This window comes from Hydra vulgaris, chromosome 14, assembly GCF_038396675.1.
Source record: "Hydra vulgaris chromosome 14, alternate assembly HydraT2T_AEP".
NCBI classification, from domain to species: Eukaryota; Metazoa; Cnidaria; class Hydrozoa; order Anthoathecata; family Hydridae; genus Hydra; species Hydra vulgaris.
This window is the reverse complement of record NC_088933.1, coordinates 18,977,795-18,997,500: the sequence shown is the minus strand read 5'-3', so window position 1 is coordinate 18,997,500 and position 19,706 is coordinate 18,977,795. Positions and strand designations below refer to the sequence as shown.

Genomic DNA, 19,706 nt, shown 5'->3' with positions numbered 1-19,706 from the left:
CACATACCTTCTACCAATGTAGCAGCACTTCTCTCATATTCTACCGACTTGTCAGGATATATATATATATATATATATATATATATATATATATATATATATATATATATATATTTATGTATATATATATATATATACATATATGTGTATATATGTATATATACATATATATATATATATATATATATATATATATATATATATATATATATATATACACATATAATATTATATATTTATACTTATTTCTCTGTGCAATGGCCTTGTTCAACAAGACTCATGTTTTAGGAGTTATAGAATTGAGAGAAAGTGGTAACCATAGTTTAAGTAGCCTCCTAGACTGGCCTTTATGGCCACAACTGTTTTCGATTGCCTTCATGATAACTATAAAAAAAGTTAAAGCCATATTATTTATTTAAACTGTCATGATTGTTCAGAATAATCCATTTTTTGAAGATAAACTCTAGCGTTGTACTAAAACAACTTAATGAAAATAAGCATTATAAACTGTAGATTCCGAATCATCCACCATTTTAAAGTTTTTGCATAATTTTCAGACATTGATTTATAATTGCTTGAAATTGAAAGAATTTCACTTTTAAAAAATGAGACTTAATTGAATAAAGAGTATTAACACAAGAATAAATTTTAGTAGATGGCACAAGAGGCGCTATCTCTTTAGAATAGTACTCATCATAGTATTTATAGAAAAGAAAAAGAGAAGCAACATTATGAGGATGTGATAATGTTTGGAGGTTGACTACAAGAACATGTCCAACTATGTTTACAATGCCTTTTTGCACCTTGTCTAAAAAAAGATCTCTCCCAGATATGTCAACAGTATTCCATACAAAGACGAATTTGAGATTTATAGAGATAGAGAATAGAGTCCTGAGTAAAAAAGTAAGGGGCACAACAAAAAGATGCAACCTTAGCTAATTTTGCAATCTATTTTATTTATGGTCTCCAAAAAAGATCGGAAATAAGTGTTAATCTTAGAAGATGAAGGGTAGGTGACTAATTAAGTATAGCTAGTGACCGGGGCCCTGGCCCAGGCTGAAAATGAGACTTTTTGCTAAACTCGTCTCTGGCCCCGGCAAAATTATAAGATTTAGTAGGGGTTGATAGCTAGGGCTAGAAAAAAATTTCAAAATACTTTATATATTATAATTTTATGCTTACATTTACTATTTATTAAATACTGGCATAAATTAATATATTTTTAAACTCTAGTTTACTTCCAATAAGATCGCAAGCAACTACTATTAAGTTATGAGTTACTTTAAATAGAGAATAAACTAAAATGCGGAAACGGTTAACTAAAGACTTAAAAAGTTGTAGGTTGTATAAAAAGGAAAACATGAAAATAGATAAGAGTTAAAAGGTTTTTTTGATGTGCAAGGAATAAAACTGGATTAATAAGCGTTTTTATAGCATAAAGGGACAGATACAGTAAATGGATGCAACTTGTTGAATAAGAAGCCAAATAAGAATGAGTTTTGGCTTATCATTATAGAGAAAATAACTCGTTTGAGCATTGACCATGATAGTATTTGTAGAAAAAAGAAAGAAATGCAACCTTATAACAATGGGAGAGACTCAAGCTTGGCAGATATAGCAAGTCTAATTACATTTACAATGTGCTTTGTCTGAAAGTAAAAAGGGTTGTTATTCATCAACATAGGAATGCCAACATTTTTGCAATATTTTTTTGCAGTAAATAAGTGAGTTTCGTTGTCTAACAAAAATTGTGAATTTTAAGTCCAGAATTTAAATCCATAAGCCACTGTAAGCCTTAGGCTGTTACAAAAGAGAGATCAGATTGAAAATTGACTGCTTGTTCTAAGCAATGAAAAATAGAGCCACTTTAGATATAAAATTTTCATGAAGATCGATATTGTAAATAAAAAACAATGCAGAAGCAAAGATAGAACCTTGTGGTACCCTTAACGTTACTTGAAATAAAAAAGAGTGTAGGCCTTCAAGAATAACTTTAATACTGCAATTAGAAAAAAATTAATTAATCTCAAAACTTTTCTATAAAGAAACTAACAACAGATTGACTGTTTCAAGGTCAAAGTGTTTTCTAGAGTTTTAAAAAATTGGAACCACTTATTTAGCACTTTTTAAAAATTTAGCAAAAATTGAAGAGAGTTCTGGAGAACACTTTTTTAAGACTATGATGGAAATCTTTTCTGGAGGACAAACTGTAAAAGTTATTAATTAAGAATCAACTTTAGCATTGGAAGCCAGAGTGTTTTGGATGTTTAACAATGGGTTAATCTGTTTAACTGTCAGTAAGAGTATGACCATTAGATTCAAGAGTCAAAGTAAAGTAAGATTTCTTTGCAAATAACTCTGCTTTATTCTGGGGAGAAGTAAAAAGATCAGATCCATGAATTAGAGATTAAATATTAGACTTACTTTAGTTAACTACTGATGAAGACTAATCAAATATCCCTAGAACCTAACATCTGGGATAAGATACAATGTTTAGTAAAATGAGAATAACAGAGCTTAACATCAGACAGGACCTTTTTCCATCAGCTTCTTCGAATAATAAAAGAACATTTGTTCTTAAGAGAGATGTTCTTGTAAAGAAGATGTAAAAAATGATTAAAGTTTAAAACATCAACTGGTCAAGATGGTGAAAAATGTGGAGTAGAATGAGGTTTGACTTAAAATCGAAGAGAAGAAATAAAAGCTTTAGAAATTTTATTCCAGAATAGGGTTCTTTTTTATCCCCGGGATCCTGTTTTCCCGGGATCTCGGGGATAAAAGTGGCAGCAGAATTTCCCAGGATATCACTCATATATCCTGGAACATTTTATATCCTGGAAATTTTTTTTTTTAATTTTACATATGATAACTGTTTGAACTAATTCAACCAAAATTAATAAAAAATATTGTTGTATTTAGTTGTGTTTTATGTGTTCATACTTTACATAAAACCTAGCACAACAAGAAAGGTTATTGAAACTATCTTTAACTATCTAACTCAAGGAATGCATTGTAATTCGCAATGTGATGTTTTTTTTTTCTCGTTATTATAAAATATGAGTAAAAAGTAAAAAAGATTTCTTGTGGCAAAAACAGTAAGTTTGATTTTTAAGCTTCTAAATTATTGAAAAGTTGAACTTTTTCTGTATTGAATTATTGAAATATTTAATAATTTTTGTATTTAAAAAACGGCAAACAAAGACATATAAAGTCATACATAAGATAACATACATATGTAAAGATAATGTGCGAGGATTTTTCGACAAGTGGACTCCTTCATCATTTAAAAAACGCGCATAAAGATTTGGATTACAATATGAAGTGTCTACATGAAGATACTGGTTCGCAAATTAAAATTGTGCAAAAGAAAATCACATTGTTTGTTAAACAGCAGACTATCAAGGAAATTTTGTCAATGCTAGCAATGGTGGATGGCTTCTCAATAAATGCCATAACAAAAAGTGAATTCATTAGAAAATCATTGTTTGAAAAAGACATGTTATTACCAAAAAATCTATCCCATGTTATGAGTATGATAAAAAAACAATATGATTTAGCTAAACAAACTGTGGTTTTAGAGATAACAAAAGAAATATCTAGCAGGTTGCGATTTTCTTTATCATTAGACGAGTATACGACTTTAAAAAATCAACGTTATTTAAATGTAAATTTACACTTATTAACAAAGTTTAGGAACCTGGGATTGACTCCGATAGCTGGATCACTTCCTGCAGAAAAAATTGTCGATCTGGTTGAAAATAAACTGTCAGATTTCAATTTATCAATTAAAAAGCACATCATAGCTAGTGTCACTGGTGGAGCATCCATAATGAAAAAATTTGGACGGCTAAGTGGTATTGAACATCAGCTGTGTTATGCCCACAGACTTCATTTGGCAGTATTTCATGTTCTTTACAAAAAGTCAGACTCTTCAGCAAAATATTGAGTTTGAATCACAGTTGCAAGATTCCAATGAAAGTTTAAGTGATTATGTTGAGTTATGTATTTGACTGTAATAATGAGTCATACAGCTCAACAGGCATTACGTTTATTGATGATTTACAAAATAGCGTAAATATAGCCTTAACAATTCAGAAGGTTCAAAAAGTGGTTTGAATATTTTGCAAATCACCTCTTAAAAATGACGTTTTACAAATCTACGTAAATCTATGTTTCATAAAAAACTGAAGTTGATATTAGATGTCAAAACAAGGTGGAATAGTCTTGTTGCAATGGTAGAAAGATTCCTTAAAGTATAAACATGTATACTAAAAGCAATGATTGATTTAAAAGAAGTTCTGAATATCTCCGAAGATGAATATGCGATTATGAACGCCATAACAATTCCTCTGGATCCGATAAAAGTTGGAATAGAAAAACTTGGTAGAAGTAATGCTACTCTACTTGACGCAGGTGTAATGATATTCATCTTTGACGATTTGATAGAGAAAAAAAATTTGATAGCTAATAAACTGCTTCAATCTGTGCAGAAGAGAATTGAAGTATGCAGAAATGCCAATTTAATTGGACTACTAAAATTTTTAAACTAACCAATTAGTTATAATCAGGAATCAAATATCAACTCCAATTTACTCTTAACGTCCAAACATGCATTAAAAGCAACAGCAGAAAAAATTTATACCAGGTTGTACATAGAGGATGCTAGCACTAGTTCGTCAAATAATGAAATAGTTGAAGTGAGTTGTGATAATAAAAGCATGGTTTCTGACCCGTCAATACCTTAACCTGTTGCTCCAAATTTATTAGGCAAAAGTATTTTGACACTTGAACAAAAATTGGATGCGATTATTTGTAATGTCAAACAAGTAGAAAAAGCAGCTCTAGAAGACATTAACAATTTAAAAAACCTCACAAAAGAAATCAAACTTTTTGAGGCAACTAGAAAGCGTAGCGAATGTTTAGAAAGAATATACTCCACATTAATGACCATCAAGCCAACATCAATTGAATTAGAAGAGTTTTTTTGCAGCAGGTTTATTTATGGGAAAAATTTGTTCATGATTAAGTGACAAATCAATTGATTGTTTTTGTTTTTTAAAACAATATTTTATTTTAAATAATAATATAGATTAGCGTGCTAAGATAAATTTGTGTTAAACACCGCTTAATATTATATTAAAAATTAGGACGGGAATTCCCCGGATAAATAAGTTACACACCGGGAATCCCGGGATTCTAAATTTATGGAATACTAAATTTACCCTAATCCAGAAGGAATAAAAGCTTCCGAGATGCGCTTTATGCATACATATTATGGATATAAACGTACATGTTTGCTATTTATTTAGATACTGGCATACAATATCCTTACATATTTATATAAACTTTAGTATTTGTATTGTATGGTATTTGCCGAAAGAGAATATGATCAAATGATGATCATGATCATAATGATGATTATGATGATTATGTTGATCATAATGATATTTATATATGCATATATATAAAAAATATAACATGAGTTTTGAATTAAAAAAGTATACTTTAGACAGTATAAATGTTTATGCAGCCCTGGTCACAACCATGGCCCCGACTACATTTTATCAAACCCGGCCCCGGTCATATAACAACTCTGGTCGTTTACTAATTGAGTACATTACCGTTTATAAATATAGCAAAATCTAAATAGTTGCAATAACAATTAGCTGAAAAAAGTTGAATTTTATCTGAGTTAAAGTTCACCAGCCACTGAGAGCCCCATGCTGTAGCAGAAGTGAGATCGTTTTTAAGCTCATATGTCCCCTCCAAACAATAAGAGAGTGTTGGCTTCCTATCAAGATAAGAATAATAAAATATGAATTTAAATAAATTTAAATAGAAAAAAATGATAAATTTAAATAACTTGTGTACTATTTTTATTTTATTTTTTTAGGTTGCTTATTAAATTTAATGCTTCAAAAGATTTTATTTTGCAATACATATACTTGTTACATTAACATTTAACATTCGCAACTGGAACTAATTACTTTAGTGGAACACATACAGCTGTAGGAGCCTCAGGGATGTAGGAGAAAAGATTATATTAGAGTAAGAGTTAGCTAAAAACTATTAAAAGGTGTTAGACAAATGTCCAGTATAAAAGCATAAATTCAAGCAAAGATTTTTTTTTAAGTAATTATTCACCAATAACATAGTAGACCAAAAGGGAGGGGCAAGTAGAAGGAAAGGCACTGAGTCGAATGTTAAAATGCACCAAGTATCTGGGCAAAGATTGGGGATAAAAAATGCACAGGAATAAAAAGGTAATAGGAAATAATTAAGGCCATGTGTAAAATGTGTAGATATCATGGCATAATTGAAGCCAAAAAACTATGTATATATATTAATATATATATATATATATATATATATATATATATATATATATATATATATATATATATATATATATATATATATATATATATATTAATATATATATATATATATATATATATATATATATATTAATATATATATATATTAATATATATATATATATATATATATATATATATATATATATATATATATAAATATATTTATATATATATATATATGTATATATAATATATAATATATATATATATGTGTGTGTGTATATGTATATATATATATATATATATATATGTATGTATATATATATATATATATATATATATATATATATATATATATATATATATATATATATATATATATATATATATTTATATATATATATATATACACTGCAGGCCTTAAGTTTCCGGACACTTGGATTTCGTTTAATTTTTAATTAAAACTTCCATAATTATTTCAAAAAAATTCAAATATCATATTTATTTATAAAAGATACATATAGTTACTATTTAAGAAAAAAATAAAATGAAATAAAAAAAATACTAACAACACTATTATTATTAAACTGTCTTTTCGTCAAAAAATAACCCACGATTTTTTATCACTTTTTTTGCGATCCGTAGCATCTTATTTACTAATTTATTTATTATTTCGAGTGTAATTGATAACCAGGATTCATCTAATATCTGCCACAGGTGCTCATTGGATGTTGGGCATTTTTGTCTGACCTTTCTGTCCAATTCTTCCCACAGTAACTCTATTGGGTTCAAATCTGGTGATTGGGCCGGCCAGGTCATGTTTTTGAGGACACCATTATCCTCTTGTTCCTTTATGCAGTTCTTACATAATTTTGAGGTGTGTTTAGGGTCATTGTCCTGCATTAAAAAAAAACTACGACCAATAGTTCTTAAGCCAGAAGGTATAGCATTGTTTTCTAGAATTGTTTTATATTGTTCTTTTTTCATAATACCCTCAATTTTAACTAGGTCACCAACACCAGCTGAAGAAAAACATCCCCATACCATAACTGACCCACCACCATGCTTGATTGTCGGCACTAAACACTCTGGGATCATTTTTTCTTTTGTTGTTCTTCTGATGTAAATTCTATGTCTTTGCCCAAACAGTTCAAATTTGGACTCGTCGGTCCATAGTACTTTTTTTATTGGAAATAAAAAGAAAAGGTTACAATGGTCTATAGCCCATTGTAACCTTTTCTTTTTATTTCCAATCCGTAGCAACGGTTTCCTGACTGCTATACGGCCAGAAAGTCCTGTTTGTCTAAGACGTCGTTTCGTAGTGGTTAATGAAATAGATTTTGAATGACTCCTATTAAAGCCTGAAGTTATTTCCGGGGCCGTAAGTCTTCGATTCCTTTTACTCATCAATATTATACTATTATCTTCTGCTTTTGTTGTTTTCCGTGGTCTACCAGATCTTTTTTTGTCTTCAAAAATGCCTGTTTCTTTTCATCGTTTGATGGTATCTTGTACAGTACTTCTGGCAACTTTTAATTTTTTGCAAATTTTACGAACTGAATAACTTTCTTTATGTAATGTAATTATTTCAGAACGTTTTGCAACCGTTAAAGATTGTTTCTTACCCATATTTTTAGTTAAATAGTCGAATTATAAAATTTTAAAACTTTTTTCAAGATTTTTTAATGTAACCATCATTAATACCAAATGAAAACTAAACAAAACTAAATATTCTTAATCATTTTAGTCGGCTATCATTATATTATAAATATTTACTTCATGTTTCAACAAATAAATAACTTTAACAAGACCAAACTCTTAAGAGTAATGTAACGCTATATATCAAGTTAAAATAAACAATTAAAAAAAAAAACTTACTTATTTAAGTTTGAGGTCAGTAATACCCAATTACTGACCTCAAACTTACATAAACACTTAAAATTAGTAAGTTTAAGTATTATAAATTAATTTTATTGGTTAATTTAATGATACAGGATAGATTTTAGCTTTTTGTATAAAAATATCAAGTGTCCGGAAACTTTTGGCCTGCAGTGTATATATATATATATATATATATATATATATATATATATATATATATATATATATATATATATATATATATATATATATATATATATATATATATATATATATATATATATAATAAGCTGAGAGGCTTAAATGATATAAAAAATCTGAATGTGAAGAGATGTATATCATTCAAAAACATACAACAAAAAGATTTTTTTTTTTTTAAAAAAAAAAAAGATAAATGGTTACAAAGCAAATATATATGCAGCTAGATTTAAAAGAAAAATGTTTTCTTTTTTTTTTTGGGCAGCCTTAATTAAATAAGCTTAACGTGCGCTTACTGACGAACAAATAATTTTAATTATATAATTGAAAAAGTGATTTAGAAAGTAAAGCCTATACGTATCATGCGTATATAAACATATACACATGCATTACATAGGCGTATTCATATAGGGACAATATATGCTTGTTAAAATTGGTTTTTAATGCTTGTAAAAATTATATGCTTGTAAAAATTGGTTTTTAATTATGTTGAAAATAAATAACTTCGATACGTTTATCTTTACTAACATTTTTATATTAGCAAAACCCTTTTAAATAAAGTAGCTAAATTTTCATTTATAATATTTGATTATATATTTTTTTCTAAGTAAAATAAAAATTAATTATTATATTTACATAATACGTCAAAATCGGGGCAATTAAAACAATATATAAATTTTTGTAAAAACATCCAAGCTGGAAAACTTTCAATATTGTATTCCTTATTCAAGATCTAAAGACAAATATTGAAAATGATAAAGAATCATCAATAAAATCTTTACGCAGGAACACAAATATCAGTAATAACATTAAACTCAGTTGAATCAATTTAAACAAAAAATTCTTTCAAGGGGGTTTCAAATGACCACCAAAAAGATAAACGATTCAAATTTATTTATTCCGAACATAATTTAGATTATCTTATCGCTATAGTTTATTATTTATTTTAGTTAAGTTTTAGTTTTTTTATTTTAGTTTTAGTTAAGTTATTTTTATTTTATTTTTCGTTATTTTTTTATGAAGATTTATTTGCTTCTTTTATGATAAGTTTTTTTTTAAGTTTCTTCATAGTTAAGATAATTTAGTAAGTAACATAGTTAAGATATGATACAGATTGTTATGATACAGATTTTTAAAGCATGTTAACAGTCAAGTTTTCAAAATCAAATAGTATTTGCGTGGTCATATTATGGCGTGAAATGGCACACCTTTCTGGCTGTAAAATTATACGAACATATTTTACAAATAGATAAAATTTACATTTTCACTTTCTCTTTAAAAAACATATTAAAACATAGACAAATCAGTCTTTTTAATGTCGACTTATAACTGTTTTTTATTGCTTTGCTTTATCTAATTTCATTGCTGAAAATAACAACCACCCTAAAAAAATGGAAATAAAAACAGTGCACAGATTATTTTTTTTTTAAATTTAAATTTTTATTTTCAAAACTTAGTTTTTTCCACAACCAATTGAAATGCTTAATATAATAAAACTTGCAAACAACCGTGGCCAAGTTGTCTAAATAAACACTTATGCATTGACAAACAAGACAAAAAACCACATGCTTTTCCTGGGAAGGCTTGTATGCAAAAATCAAAACATAAAATGTTAGAAAGTATTTGAAAGAAGCTTGATTTCTAGGCTGCATAAATTTTTAGTTGACATAATATGATAGCTCATAGCATGTCAACAATAAAAAGTTACTTAGCCTTGTAAAATTGTATTGTATTGTATTGAGTATTTTGTATTGAGTAAGTTATATTGAGTAACTAAAGTATATTTTTAACTAAAGTAGCTTGTTACCAATGTAACAAACTACTTTAGTTAAAAATATGTATGATTAGTTGTTTTGAAAATTTTGAAATAACTAAGTTGACCACTTTAAAATAAGTTTACTGCTTTTTTAAAAATAATTTTGTTTACTGTGTAGCTGATATTTTAGTTCTTATATTTAATTATTCATTCATATTTAGTAATGTACAACATGATAAATGGAGCATAATAATTTAACTAGCATTGCATGTGCTCGTCCAGTTATTTTTGCAGAAGGTTTATTTGTTTCATGTTATTTACATCAAGGAAAGTTTATGCCGGAAGAAGGTTTAAATCAGCATGACTTGTCTAGTATATTAAATGGAGAATTTTTAAAAGCTGGCTCTGATCTAGTTGAAGAATTTGCTGTACGTATAATTATATAAATTTTATGTTATATAACAATGGGTAGTTATTAATTGAAATTTAAAAAATTAATAAAAATATTATTACAATTGATAACTAAGCCCTGAAAAAAATAAAACGTTTTTAATCAACAGTTAACTTTTTTTGTTAAATCTTTTTCTTTTGTTAAATCTTATTTTTTTGTTAAATTTTATATTTTTATTAAATCTTATTATTTTTTTTTTTTACTTTTTAATTTGATAACACATTTCTTTGATTATATTCTTATATACATTATTTTAAATACATTATTTAAAGCAAAGTACATAATTTTTTGCAAGTTTGCTTATGCTGTTAAGCTCTCTTCCTGTTGACTATTTAAGTGTTTTAAATTAGGTTCATTTATGATGAAGTTGTAAGCCATGGAAGAATTTTTTTATTAAAGAAATTTTTGTCATTGACTAGGCCATATAACATGTGTTCTGGATAAAAAATATAGCAAACAATTCGAATAAATTGAAACAATTAGAATAAGCTTATAGTTTTTTTTCTTGAAAATTTTTTAAAATCATTTTTTTTAAGCTACTTCATCTTATGAATAAGTTAAATTAAACTTTCCCATTGCAATGAAATGATTTATTTTCTTTACTTTTATACAATTTAAAAATATTATGTTTTTTTCTTTTTAATATTTTAAATAAAGTTTTTTCATTTACTAAACAATCATTACAAGTAATTTGTAAAAGCGTTTTGCATAACTTTAATAAAACATTTTAAAAGATAAGTTGTAAAGTAATTTATTTCAAATGCAATTAAAAACAACAAAAAGTAATTTTCGCTTTGAGTTTAAGTTTTTTGTGTTTTATTTTAAAGCTAATAAATATTTTTTCATAGGGAATTGTTTCCTTTCTTTAATTGGTTTTTTAATTTTTTTTCCTTGTTTAAGTTTATCTTAGCGTTTTTTATTTCAGCGCATTTCTGAAATCAAAACATCTAAGCAGTGATGGTCAAGTTGACAACAAAAAAAACCATTTGCATGGTCAAATATATATATATATATATATATATATATATATATATATATATATATATATATATATATATATATATATATATATATATATAATATATATATATACACACATATATATATATATATATATATATATATATATATATATATATATATATATATATATATATATATATATATATATATAGCATACAGTATTTTCAAAAAAAGAAGAAAAACACAAAATTTTATAAGAAAATATCTCTTTCCCTCAGTCGATGTAGCGACACTCCTTTGTGGCACATGGATGTCAGAGATGTTAAAATAACATCTCTGACATCATACTATTTTAGTGTGACGTCAGAGATGACATTAGACACTTAGCTAGTGTGACGTGAGAGGTGTTATTTTAACACCTATATATATATATATATATATATATATATATATATATATATATATATATATATATATATATATACTGCGCTATATATATATATATATATATATATATATATATATATATATATATATATATATATATATATATATATATATATATATATATATATATATATATATATATATATATATATATGTATCCAAAAATAAATTAAAAATTTAGAAACAAAATCAGAATAAAAAAATATGTTTAATAAAAAATAGCTTGCCCAAGCCATCAACTTTTGTAAAGCTTGCTTTTTTTTTTTTGCTTCTTTTTAAAACGGTTATATTGAATTGTGCTACTTATCAATTGTAAATGGGGAAAGCAGATTAGTACTAAAAATTAACAGCTCAAAAAAATGATTAGGCTAAAAAAAACCAGAGGAAACTAATTTTAATGATTAAGATCAAAATAATAATTTTTTGATTAATGTCAAAAATTATTTAAAAATTCACAAATGTAGGTCATTATTAAAAACTGCATATACCAACTTTCAATAAAAACAATCAAAACCACTTCTATAGAATTGTAGAACCTTATAGAAGACAATAAATTCAGAAAAAAATTTAAAAATATTTACATATGCCATAGCTTATCAAATTGAAATGCAATTGTAATTATTAACAATACTCTCTATAATGAAGCTATTATTATACTTTTTTTAAAACATCTTCACTTCCAACAAAGCTGTAAGCAACCACTAATAAAGTTAGAAGTTACTGAAAGAGAAAAGATAAAGTTTATAAAGCAAGATAATGATTAACAGATGACTTAAAAGAGTGTAAATTATATGAATCAGGAAAACAAGATGAAGGTAGTGAATTCCAAAGAACTAATGTTCGAGGAAAAAAATTTTATTAGACAAAAAAGAATTTTTGTAGCACTCAGGAACAGTCACAGTAAAAGGATGAGACTTAATTAAATGAGGAGTAACACAAGTATGAATTTTAGTAGATGGCACAAGAGACCCTATCTCTTTAGAGCAGCGCCCATTATATTATTTATAGATAAAAGAGAAGCAACATTACGATAATGTGACAATAGTTGAAGGTTGGCTGCATGAGCAGGTCCAACTATGTATACAATGCGTTTTTGCACCTTGTCTAAAAGAGAAAGGGCATCTTTGACGGATTTGAGATTTGTAGAGGTAAAGATTAGAATTTGCAGTAAAAAAGTGGCGAGCGCGATAAAGTGATGCAATCTTAGCAGATGCTAATTTTACAATGGATTTGATATATGGTTTTCAAGAAAGATAGGAATACAGAGTTAATCTTAGAAAATAAAGGGTAGATGACTCATCGAGTACATTACCCTTCATAAATATAGGAAGATCTAAATTGAGTTTTATCTGAGTTAAAGTTAACCAGCCGCTGAGTGCCCCATTCTGTAGCAGAAGTGAGATCCTTTTCAAGCTCAAATATCCTCTCCAAGCAATCAGAGAGTGTTGACTTTTTCTCAAGGTAAGAATAAATGGTAGTATCATCAGTAAACAATGCTACCTTAGATATTAGAATTTCTTGGAGATCATTAATGTAAATTAAAAAAAGTATAGGGCCAAGGATAGAATCTTGAGGAACCACTTAAGTTACAGGACATGAAGAAGAGTGCTGTCTATCGAGGACAACTTTTATACTACAATTAGTATGGAAGGATTCAATAGTCTTAAAGATGTTACCTGATTCACCGTAAATAGAGAGCTTATGGAGAAGACCCGCATGCTAAACATGCTACAAAGGCTTTGAAAATGTCGGGAGCGATAGCCTTAACTTCTCCACATCTATCTAATGCATGATAAACAGTATTGGTTGTTACTGTTAACAAATCAGATGTAAATTGAAAAGATTGAAATCCATATTGATGATCAGATGATAAATTATTAGATTCAAGATAAGAGATTAAGTGTTTATTAATAAAAGACTAAAAAACCTTGCTAATTTTAATTGTGTAATTCAGGTTTAAATAAATTAAAGTTTTTTTTTTTATCAGCTTTAGTTAAAAATGTTTAATCACATCTCTGCTATATGTGCACACTGTTTTTCACTTAACAATACTTAAAAGTAGTGTTAAATGATATTTAAAAATAGAAAAGAATATAGTTATAGAGTTGAGAGAGGGTTGTAACCACAATTTAAGTAATGGCTTTCATGGCGTTGGGGAGGTAAATTAACATTAAAAAAGTAAAATAATTTTTTAATGTGCTTTTTATATATATTTAAGAAAAAAAGACTAATGAAATTTAAAAAAAAAAAAACCCAAGCACTAAGTCAATGTAGGGACACTCCTCTGCATGTTCTACCTAGATAGTCAGTTGATGTATTTACTGAAGCCCTCTATTCTCTGAAGCTACTTATTTCAGTATAACACATCTAAGGATGCAAGTTCGTAATTTATTTTGTGCACTATAATTCATAAAATGTGTTCTTTAAATTTTCAGAAAATGAAGAAAAAACAAATAATGAAAAACTATACGTACATATATCTAATTACAAATATCTATTTACATATATCATTATGGGATCTACACATCACAACGTAATAACATTATAGATCAACAAAAAAAAAAGAAACCATAAAAGAACTTCTTCTTGTCCTAAAACATTTCATTACTGATCAAGTTTTTTTGTTATCATATTTGTTTTATCTGCATAAAATTTACAATGCTTGATTGCAATGCTTGATTGCAATGTTGATTGCAATGCTTGATTGCAATGTTTGATTGCAATGCTTGATTGCAATGTTTGCATATGTTTACAATGTAATGATTTGAAAGTCTTTGAAACTAATTTTAAGTCTTTAAACTTTTTAAAAGTTATTATTTTTTATCTATTTTTTCTGTTTTTAATATTTTTATTATTGATATCAAATTTTGTAAAATAAAAATGCCAAATCTGTTTACCTTGCTACTACCTGCCTACCTACCTTTGCTGGACTACCTACTGGGTACTAGACAACCTATTAGTTAAAGATATCTAATCATCAAAGTCGTTAAAGTTTCCACTTTATTTTGGAAATACATGAAAATGGTGGAGCATTTTTCAATTTTAGGTAATTAGGATGTTTTTGAAATAATTATGTGGTTTGATTGCAAATATTCAATCAAAGGAGTTTTTTAAGGTTTGGAATGTTCATATTTTTTCAAAGAAAAAAGTTCAATTTGTTCATTAATAAGTAAATAAGTTTCATTCATTTATAAGTTCAAGTGATGATTATTTGTAAATCAAAATCAACAAAAATAAGTTAAATAAGTCATATAGAGAGTGTTAAGAGAAAAGCTTATATAAACTCAGGAAAATCTATTCTTAAATATAAGTGACAATTGATAAATAATTTTTATTTATTTACAATAATTGTAACAAAATATCTTAAATGTGACTTGAGTATACAACTCTTTTAAAGTTATTCCAGTGTACATTAGCATTAACATTTCAGTGTACATTAACAAGATTTGCTAAATTTTTATGTAACCAATTTTTTCAAATCAAGTTGTGATTAATGTATTTCTGTGTAAAGTATAGTTGAATTTCTTTTCTATTTTATTTTTAGTTAAAAAATAAGCTACAAAAGTTGGTAACAGAAAAAGAAGACACTTTTGAATTAGATGATTTTTTGTCTCCGAGTATAAGTACGACGACAAGGTCAAAAAATGATAGCGATAGAATTAATGAAAACGTTGTCCATATATCTTTATCTAATAACCAGATTCAGTTCTTTGGTTTACAGGACTCTTTAAGTTCAACTGAAAAAGAAGCAGAAATGCGTAAAACTTTTGAAAAACAAGTTCATTGGATTATGGGTGAGGGGGAAGAATATGTTACAATGGAGTGCTTTACTCGATACACGGACGCTTTAATTTTACTGGATGTATTAAAAAGGTATAATGTACCTTCTGTTGTTAGTTTTTTGGCAAGACGTGATGAACCTATTGCAGTAACTTTTAGTAAGATTAAAATAGATTTAGATTGTCTTATGTTTTGTTTGTTTCAAGCGTAATTTATATAAATATAAATAATAAATATTTTCTTTCTGAAAGTAAAGAAATTTTAATAATAATATTTATGCCATTGTAAAAGTTGTTTAACATAAAAAAACATCTTTTTAATGATGAAAATTTGGACAGAGATTGAATATAATTTAAACTGAAATTTTTAGTTTTTTTTTTTGAATGTTTTTTTTTGTATATAAAATCACATTAGCAGCACCAAGAAATTTTTTTCTACAAGTGAAATCCAATTAACTTAATTTTTTGACATAATGAAAAAAATTTTAACTTTTAATTTAATAAATATTTTATGATTATTAAAATTCTGATTTTTTTTTTTTTTTTTTTTTTTTTTTTTTTTTTTTTAATAATAAAAAAAAAAAAAAAATTATTTAAATTTTATATTAAAGCAAAAAAAACGACTTGTAGAAATCAATTATGTGAAAATCAATTTTTTAACTGAATTTTTTGGATTGCATGAACATTTTCTATTCTTATTTATTATATATTTTTTGTGGTTTAAGGTTTTTCTTTTTTCGTAGATAAAGTTTAAAAAAGGTTGATTGTAAACACGTCAGAGCTGCTTGAGGACACTTCCATATTAAATAAAAGGAATTTAGAGAATTTCTCTAAAATATTCTTAACATTTAAAAAATTAGATAGTCAAAATTTAACCATAATGTCAACAAATAACATATTAAAATGGGTTGGTCAAATTTTAGTCATTAATAAAATAATTTTAATTATAGTTATAATTAATGTATGAAGTTTTTTGTTTTTTGTTTGTTTTTTTAAATCATATCAACAACTCTGCTAAAGGTGCCTAAAATATTGCAATATCATTAGAAATTTACTGTTTTTTGACATGAAAACGTTTTAGAAAGTATTTTTATTCTAGTTTTTATCTATATAATCAGTTAATTTCAATTAAACCATTCCTGCTGACTTGTCAACTAGGCTTGATATAGAATGGGATAAACTCTATATGAGCGCAATATCAAGTTTAGTAAAGCGATACTTGATTCTAGAGCGTAACTTTTACAGATTTTCTGCATGCCAATTATTCTTATAGACAAAGGTCTTTTAAAATTTTTGAAATTTTTGCTGTTTTTTTTTTATGTTTAACTGTAAATGGAGTAAGTTTTACATCGCTAGTATAAAATATATTAGTTCCATTGATACTGGAATGATTTAACATGAAATAAGACTCATAGTCAATGATTGTTTTACGATTTTTGAATTTCTGACGCAATAGACTGCACTTAGTTCTAGCAACTGTTTTTGTTTGTCAGAACGTTTTGGAACATTTTTCACTGGGTTTAATTTTTTTTTTTTTTTTGTGTTTTACAAATGTGTTACTGAGTTGAACTTTTTGACTGTTTGTCGTTTAGAAATCTTTATGGTTTATTCAAACATGAGTTTGAGCATTTTAAAGTTTGTCTTATTCGTTTATTAGGTTTTTTTTAAGAGTACCCAGATTCAGCACGTTTAATCATTATGTTGATAGTGCTTTGAGCCGGCCCTATATATATATATATATATATATATATATATATATATATATAATATATATATAATATATATATATATATTATAATAATAATAATTAGAGATTAAAGTGGCATTATTTACAACAGTCACAATAGTAATGAAGTAATTTAGAAGCACTAAAACAAGTTGGCTATGAGTTTGAAAAAGCGTTTATAAAAAGTTCATATTTTAGTCTTTTTTTAAATGTTTCTAAAGAGGTTGAGTTTCGCGTGTTCATAGATAAACCATTCCAAATTCAAGGTGCAGTCATACAAAAAAAATTTAAGCCTAGAGAAGTTTTTTGTTGACGACGTGTAAGTTGACAACTGTCTAATGATCTAGTTTTTTGTTTTGAAGTTCGGACTTCTAGGAGTTCAAATAAATATGCAGGAGATTTATATAATAAAATTTTATGGGATAACTGATATCTTATAGATTATTCTTTAATTTATTGGTAACCAATGAAGAGATTTCAACAATATTTCTGAATTTAAATGAATAGGAGAATGGAAAACGATTCGAGGTAAGCTATTTTGAATTCGTTAGAGTTTTTTAATATTTTTTTGATAAGTACCAGATAAAAGACTGTTACAATAGTCAAGCTGAGTGTTAACAATGCCACATGCAATTGTATTTGCAGCTTCTTTAGTCAGACATGGACAAATGTGGCGAAGTGCACGAATATGGTAATTACAGGATTTAATAGTGTTGTTTATGTGCTTGTCCATAGAGAGCGATGAATCTAGGGTGACGCCAAGGATTTTTACTGAATTTATCGTAGTTAGTGTTGTTCCAGAAATAACAATTTTTGAATCACATTGATTTCATTAATGCTATCTATGCCTGGGTTGATGACAGTATAAAGTTGGGTATCATCAGCATATTGATGATGATTGGTACCGAGTTTAGCTATAATACGATATATAGGTGAAACAAACATGGAAAATAGAAATGGACCTAATACACTACCCTGTGGTACTCCTGTTGAACTTGCTATTAGTCTAGATTTTGTTGATCCAATAGAAACAAAAGATTTTCGAGAGTGCAAGTATGATGTCAGCCATTTTAGTGCAACATCTGTGACACCAAATTCATCTTTAATGCGAGAAATCAGCAAGCTGTGATCAATTGTATCAAATGCTGAAGATATGTCAAGAGATAGGAGAATAGTGTTCAAAGCATCATCAATGCTTAGCAGGATGTCATTGCATATCTTTAATAGTGCTGTTTCGGTTGAGTGATTCGATCTAAAACCAGATTGTAAAGGATTGAAGTTAATAGATGAAGTTACGTGTGGAAGAAGACGAGATAATGCAAGCATTTCAAGAATTTTGGAAATTGTATTGAGATTTGATATTGGGCGTAGATTTGATAAGTCGAATTCTGCTAGTCCTAATTTTTTGGGAATTGGTGTTATTTGAGCAACTTTATATGAGGCTGGGAAAATTCCAGATTTGAATGAGAGGTTAGCAAGGTGAGCTATAATTGGACTAAAAAGTTCTGAACAAGATTTAAAGATGTATGTTGGAATAATATCAAGTGGCGATGTCTTAGGTTTGAGAGCTTTGATTATTTTTGACACATCTGTAGGTGTGACTGTACCAAATGTTGCTAAAATATTTACCGGAGGATGTAAGTCTGAGATGAATTTGGATTTTGGGTTTTTTGCAAGCCTTTCCTGGATAGTATTTTTTATACTTTCAAGTTTGTTTATGAAATATTGACTTATTATACTGTATTTTGCTTCTGGTATATATACATATATATATATATATATATATATATATATATATATATATATATATATATATATATATATATATATATATATATATATATATATATATATATATATATATATATATATATATATATATATATATATATATATATATATATATATATATATATATCGAATTACGTTTAGTTTATAACCAAAAACGGAAAACTTTGTCATTTTATTTATATCTATTTTTTTAACTATTTTATTACTTTTTTTGTTTCTTATTATCTTAAAATTGTCTTTTTTAAAACGCTGTTGCTTATATATTACGGATATTTGTTAGCGCTATTATTGGGGCTCGATGATGAGGCTAATTTATGCCTTCTTCTTGCTCCAGCCAGTTGTACTTTTTTATATTGTTGTACACTGTAAACATTTTTAATGGCAAAATTAACTA

At 26.6% G+C, this 19,706-nt stretch overlaps 1 protein-coding gene across 2 annotated transcripts in view; it reads left to right on the top strand.

Moving 5' to 3' along the window:
• The window catches only part of LOC100214512 (uncharacterized), a 24,387-nt gene extending 8,228 nt beyond the window's left edge, over positions 1–16,159 (top strand). For both annotated transcript variants that reach the window (XM_065817210.1, XM_065817209.1), the window contains exons 2-3: positions 10,377–10,583; positions 15,561–16,159. In XM_065817210.1, the coding sequence (XP_065673282.1) occupies positions 10,395–10,583; positions 15,561–16,007 (636 nt within the window). In that variant the 5' untranslated portion in view covers positions 10,377–10,394 and the 3' untranslated portion in view covers positions 16,008–16,159. The remainder of the gene's footprint in view (positions 1–10,376; positions 10,584–15,560) is intronic.
• Positions 16,160–19,706: the final 3,547 nt, after the last annotated feature.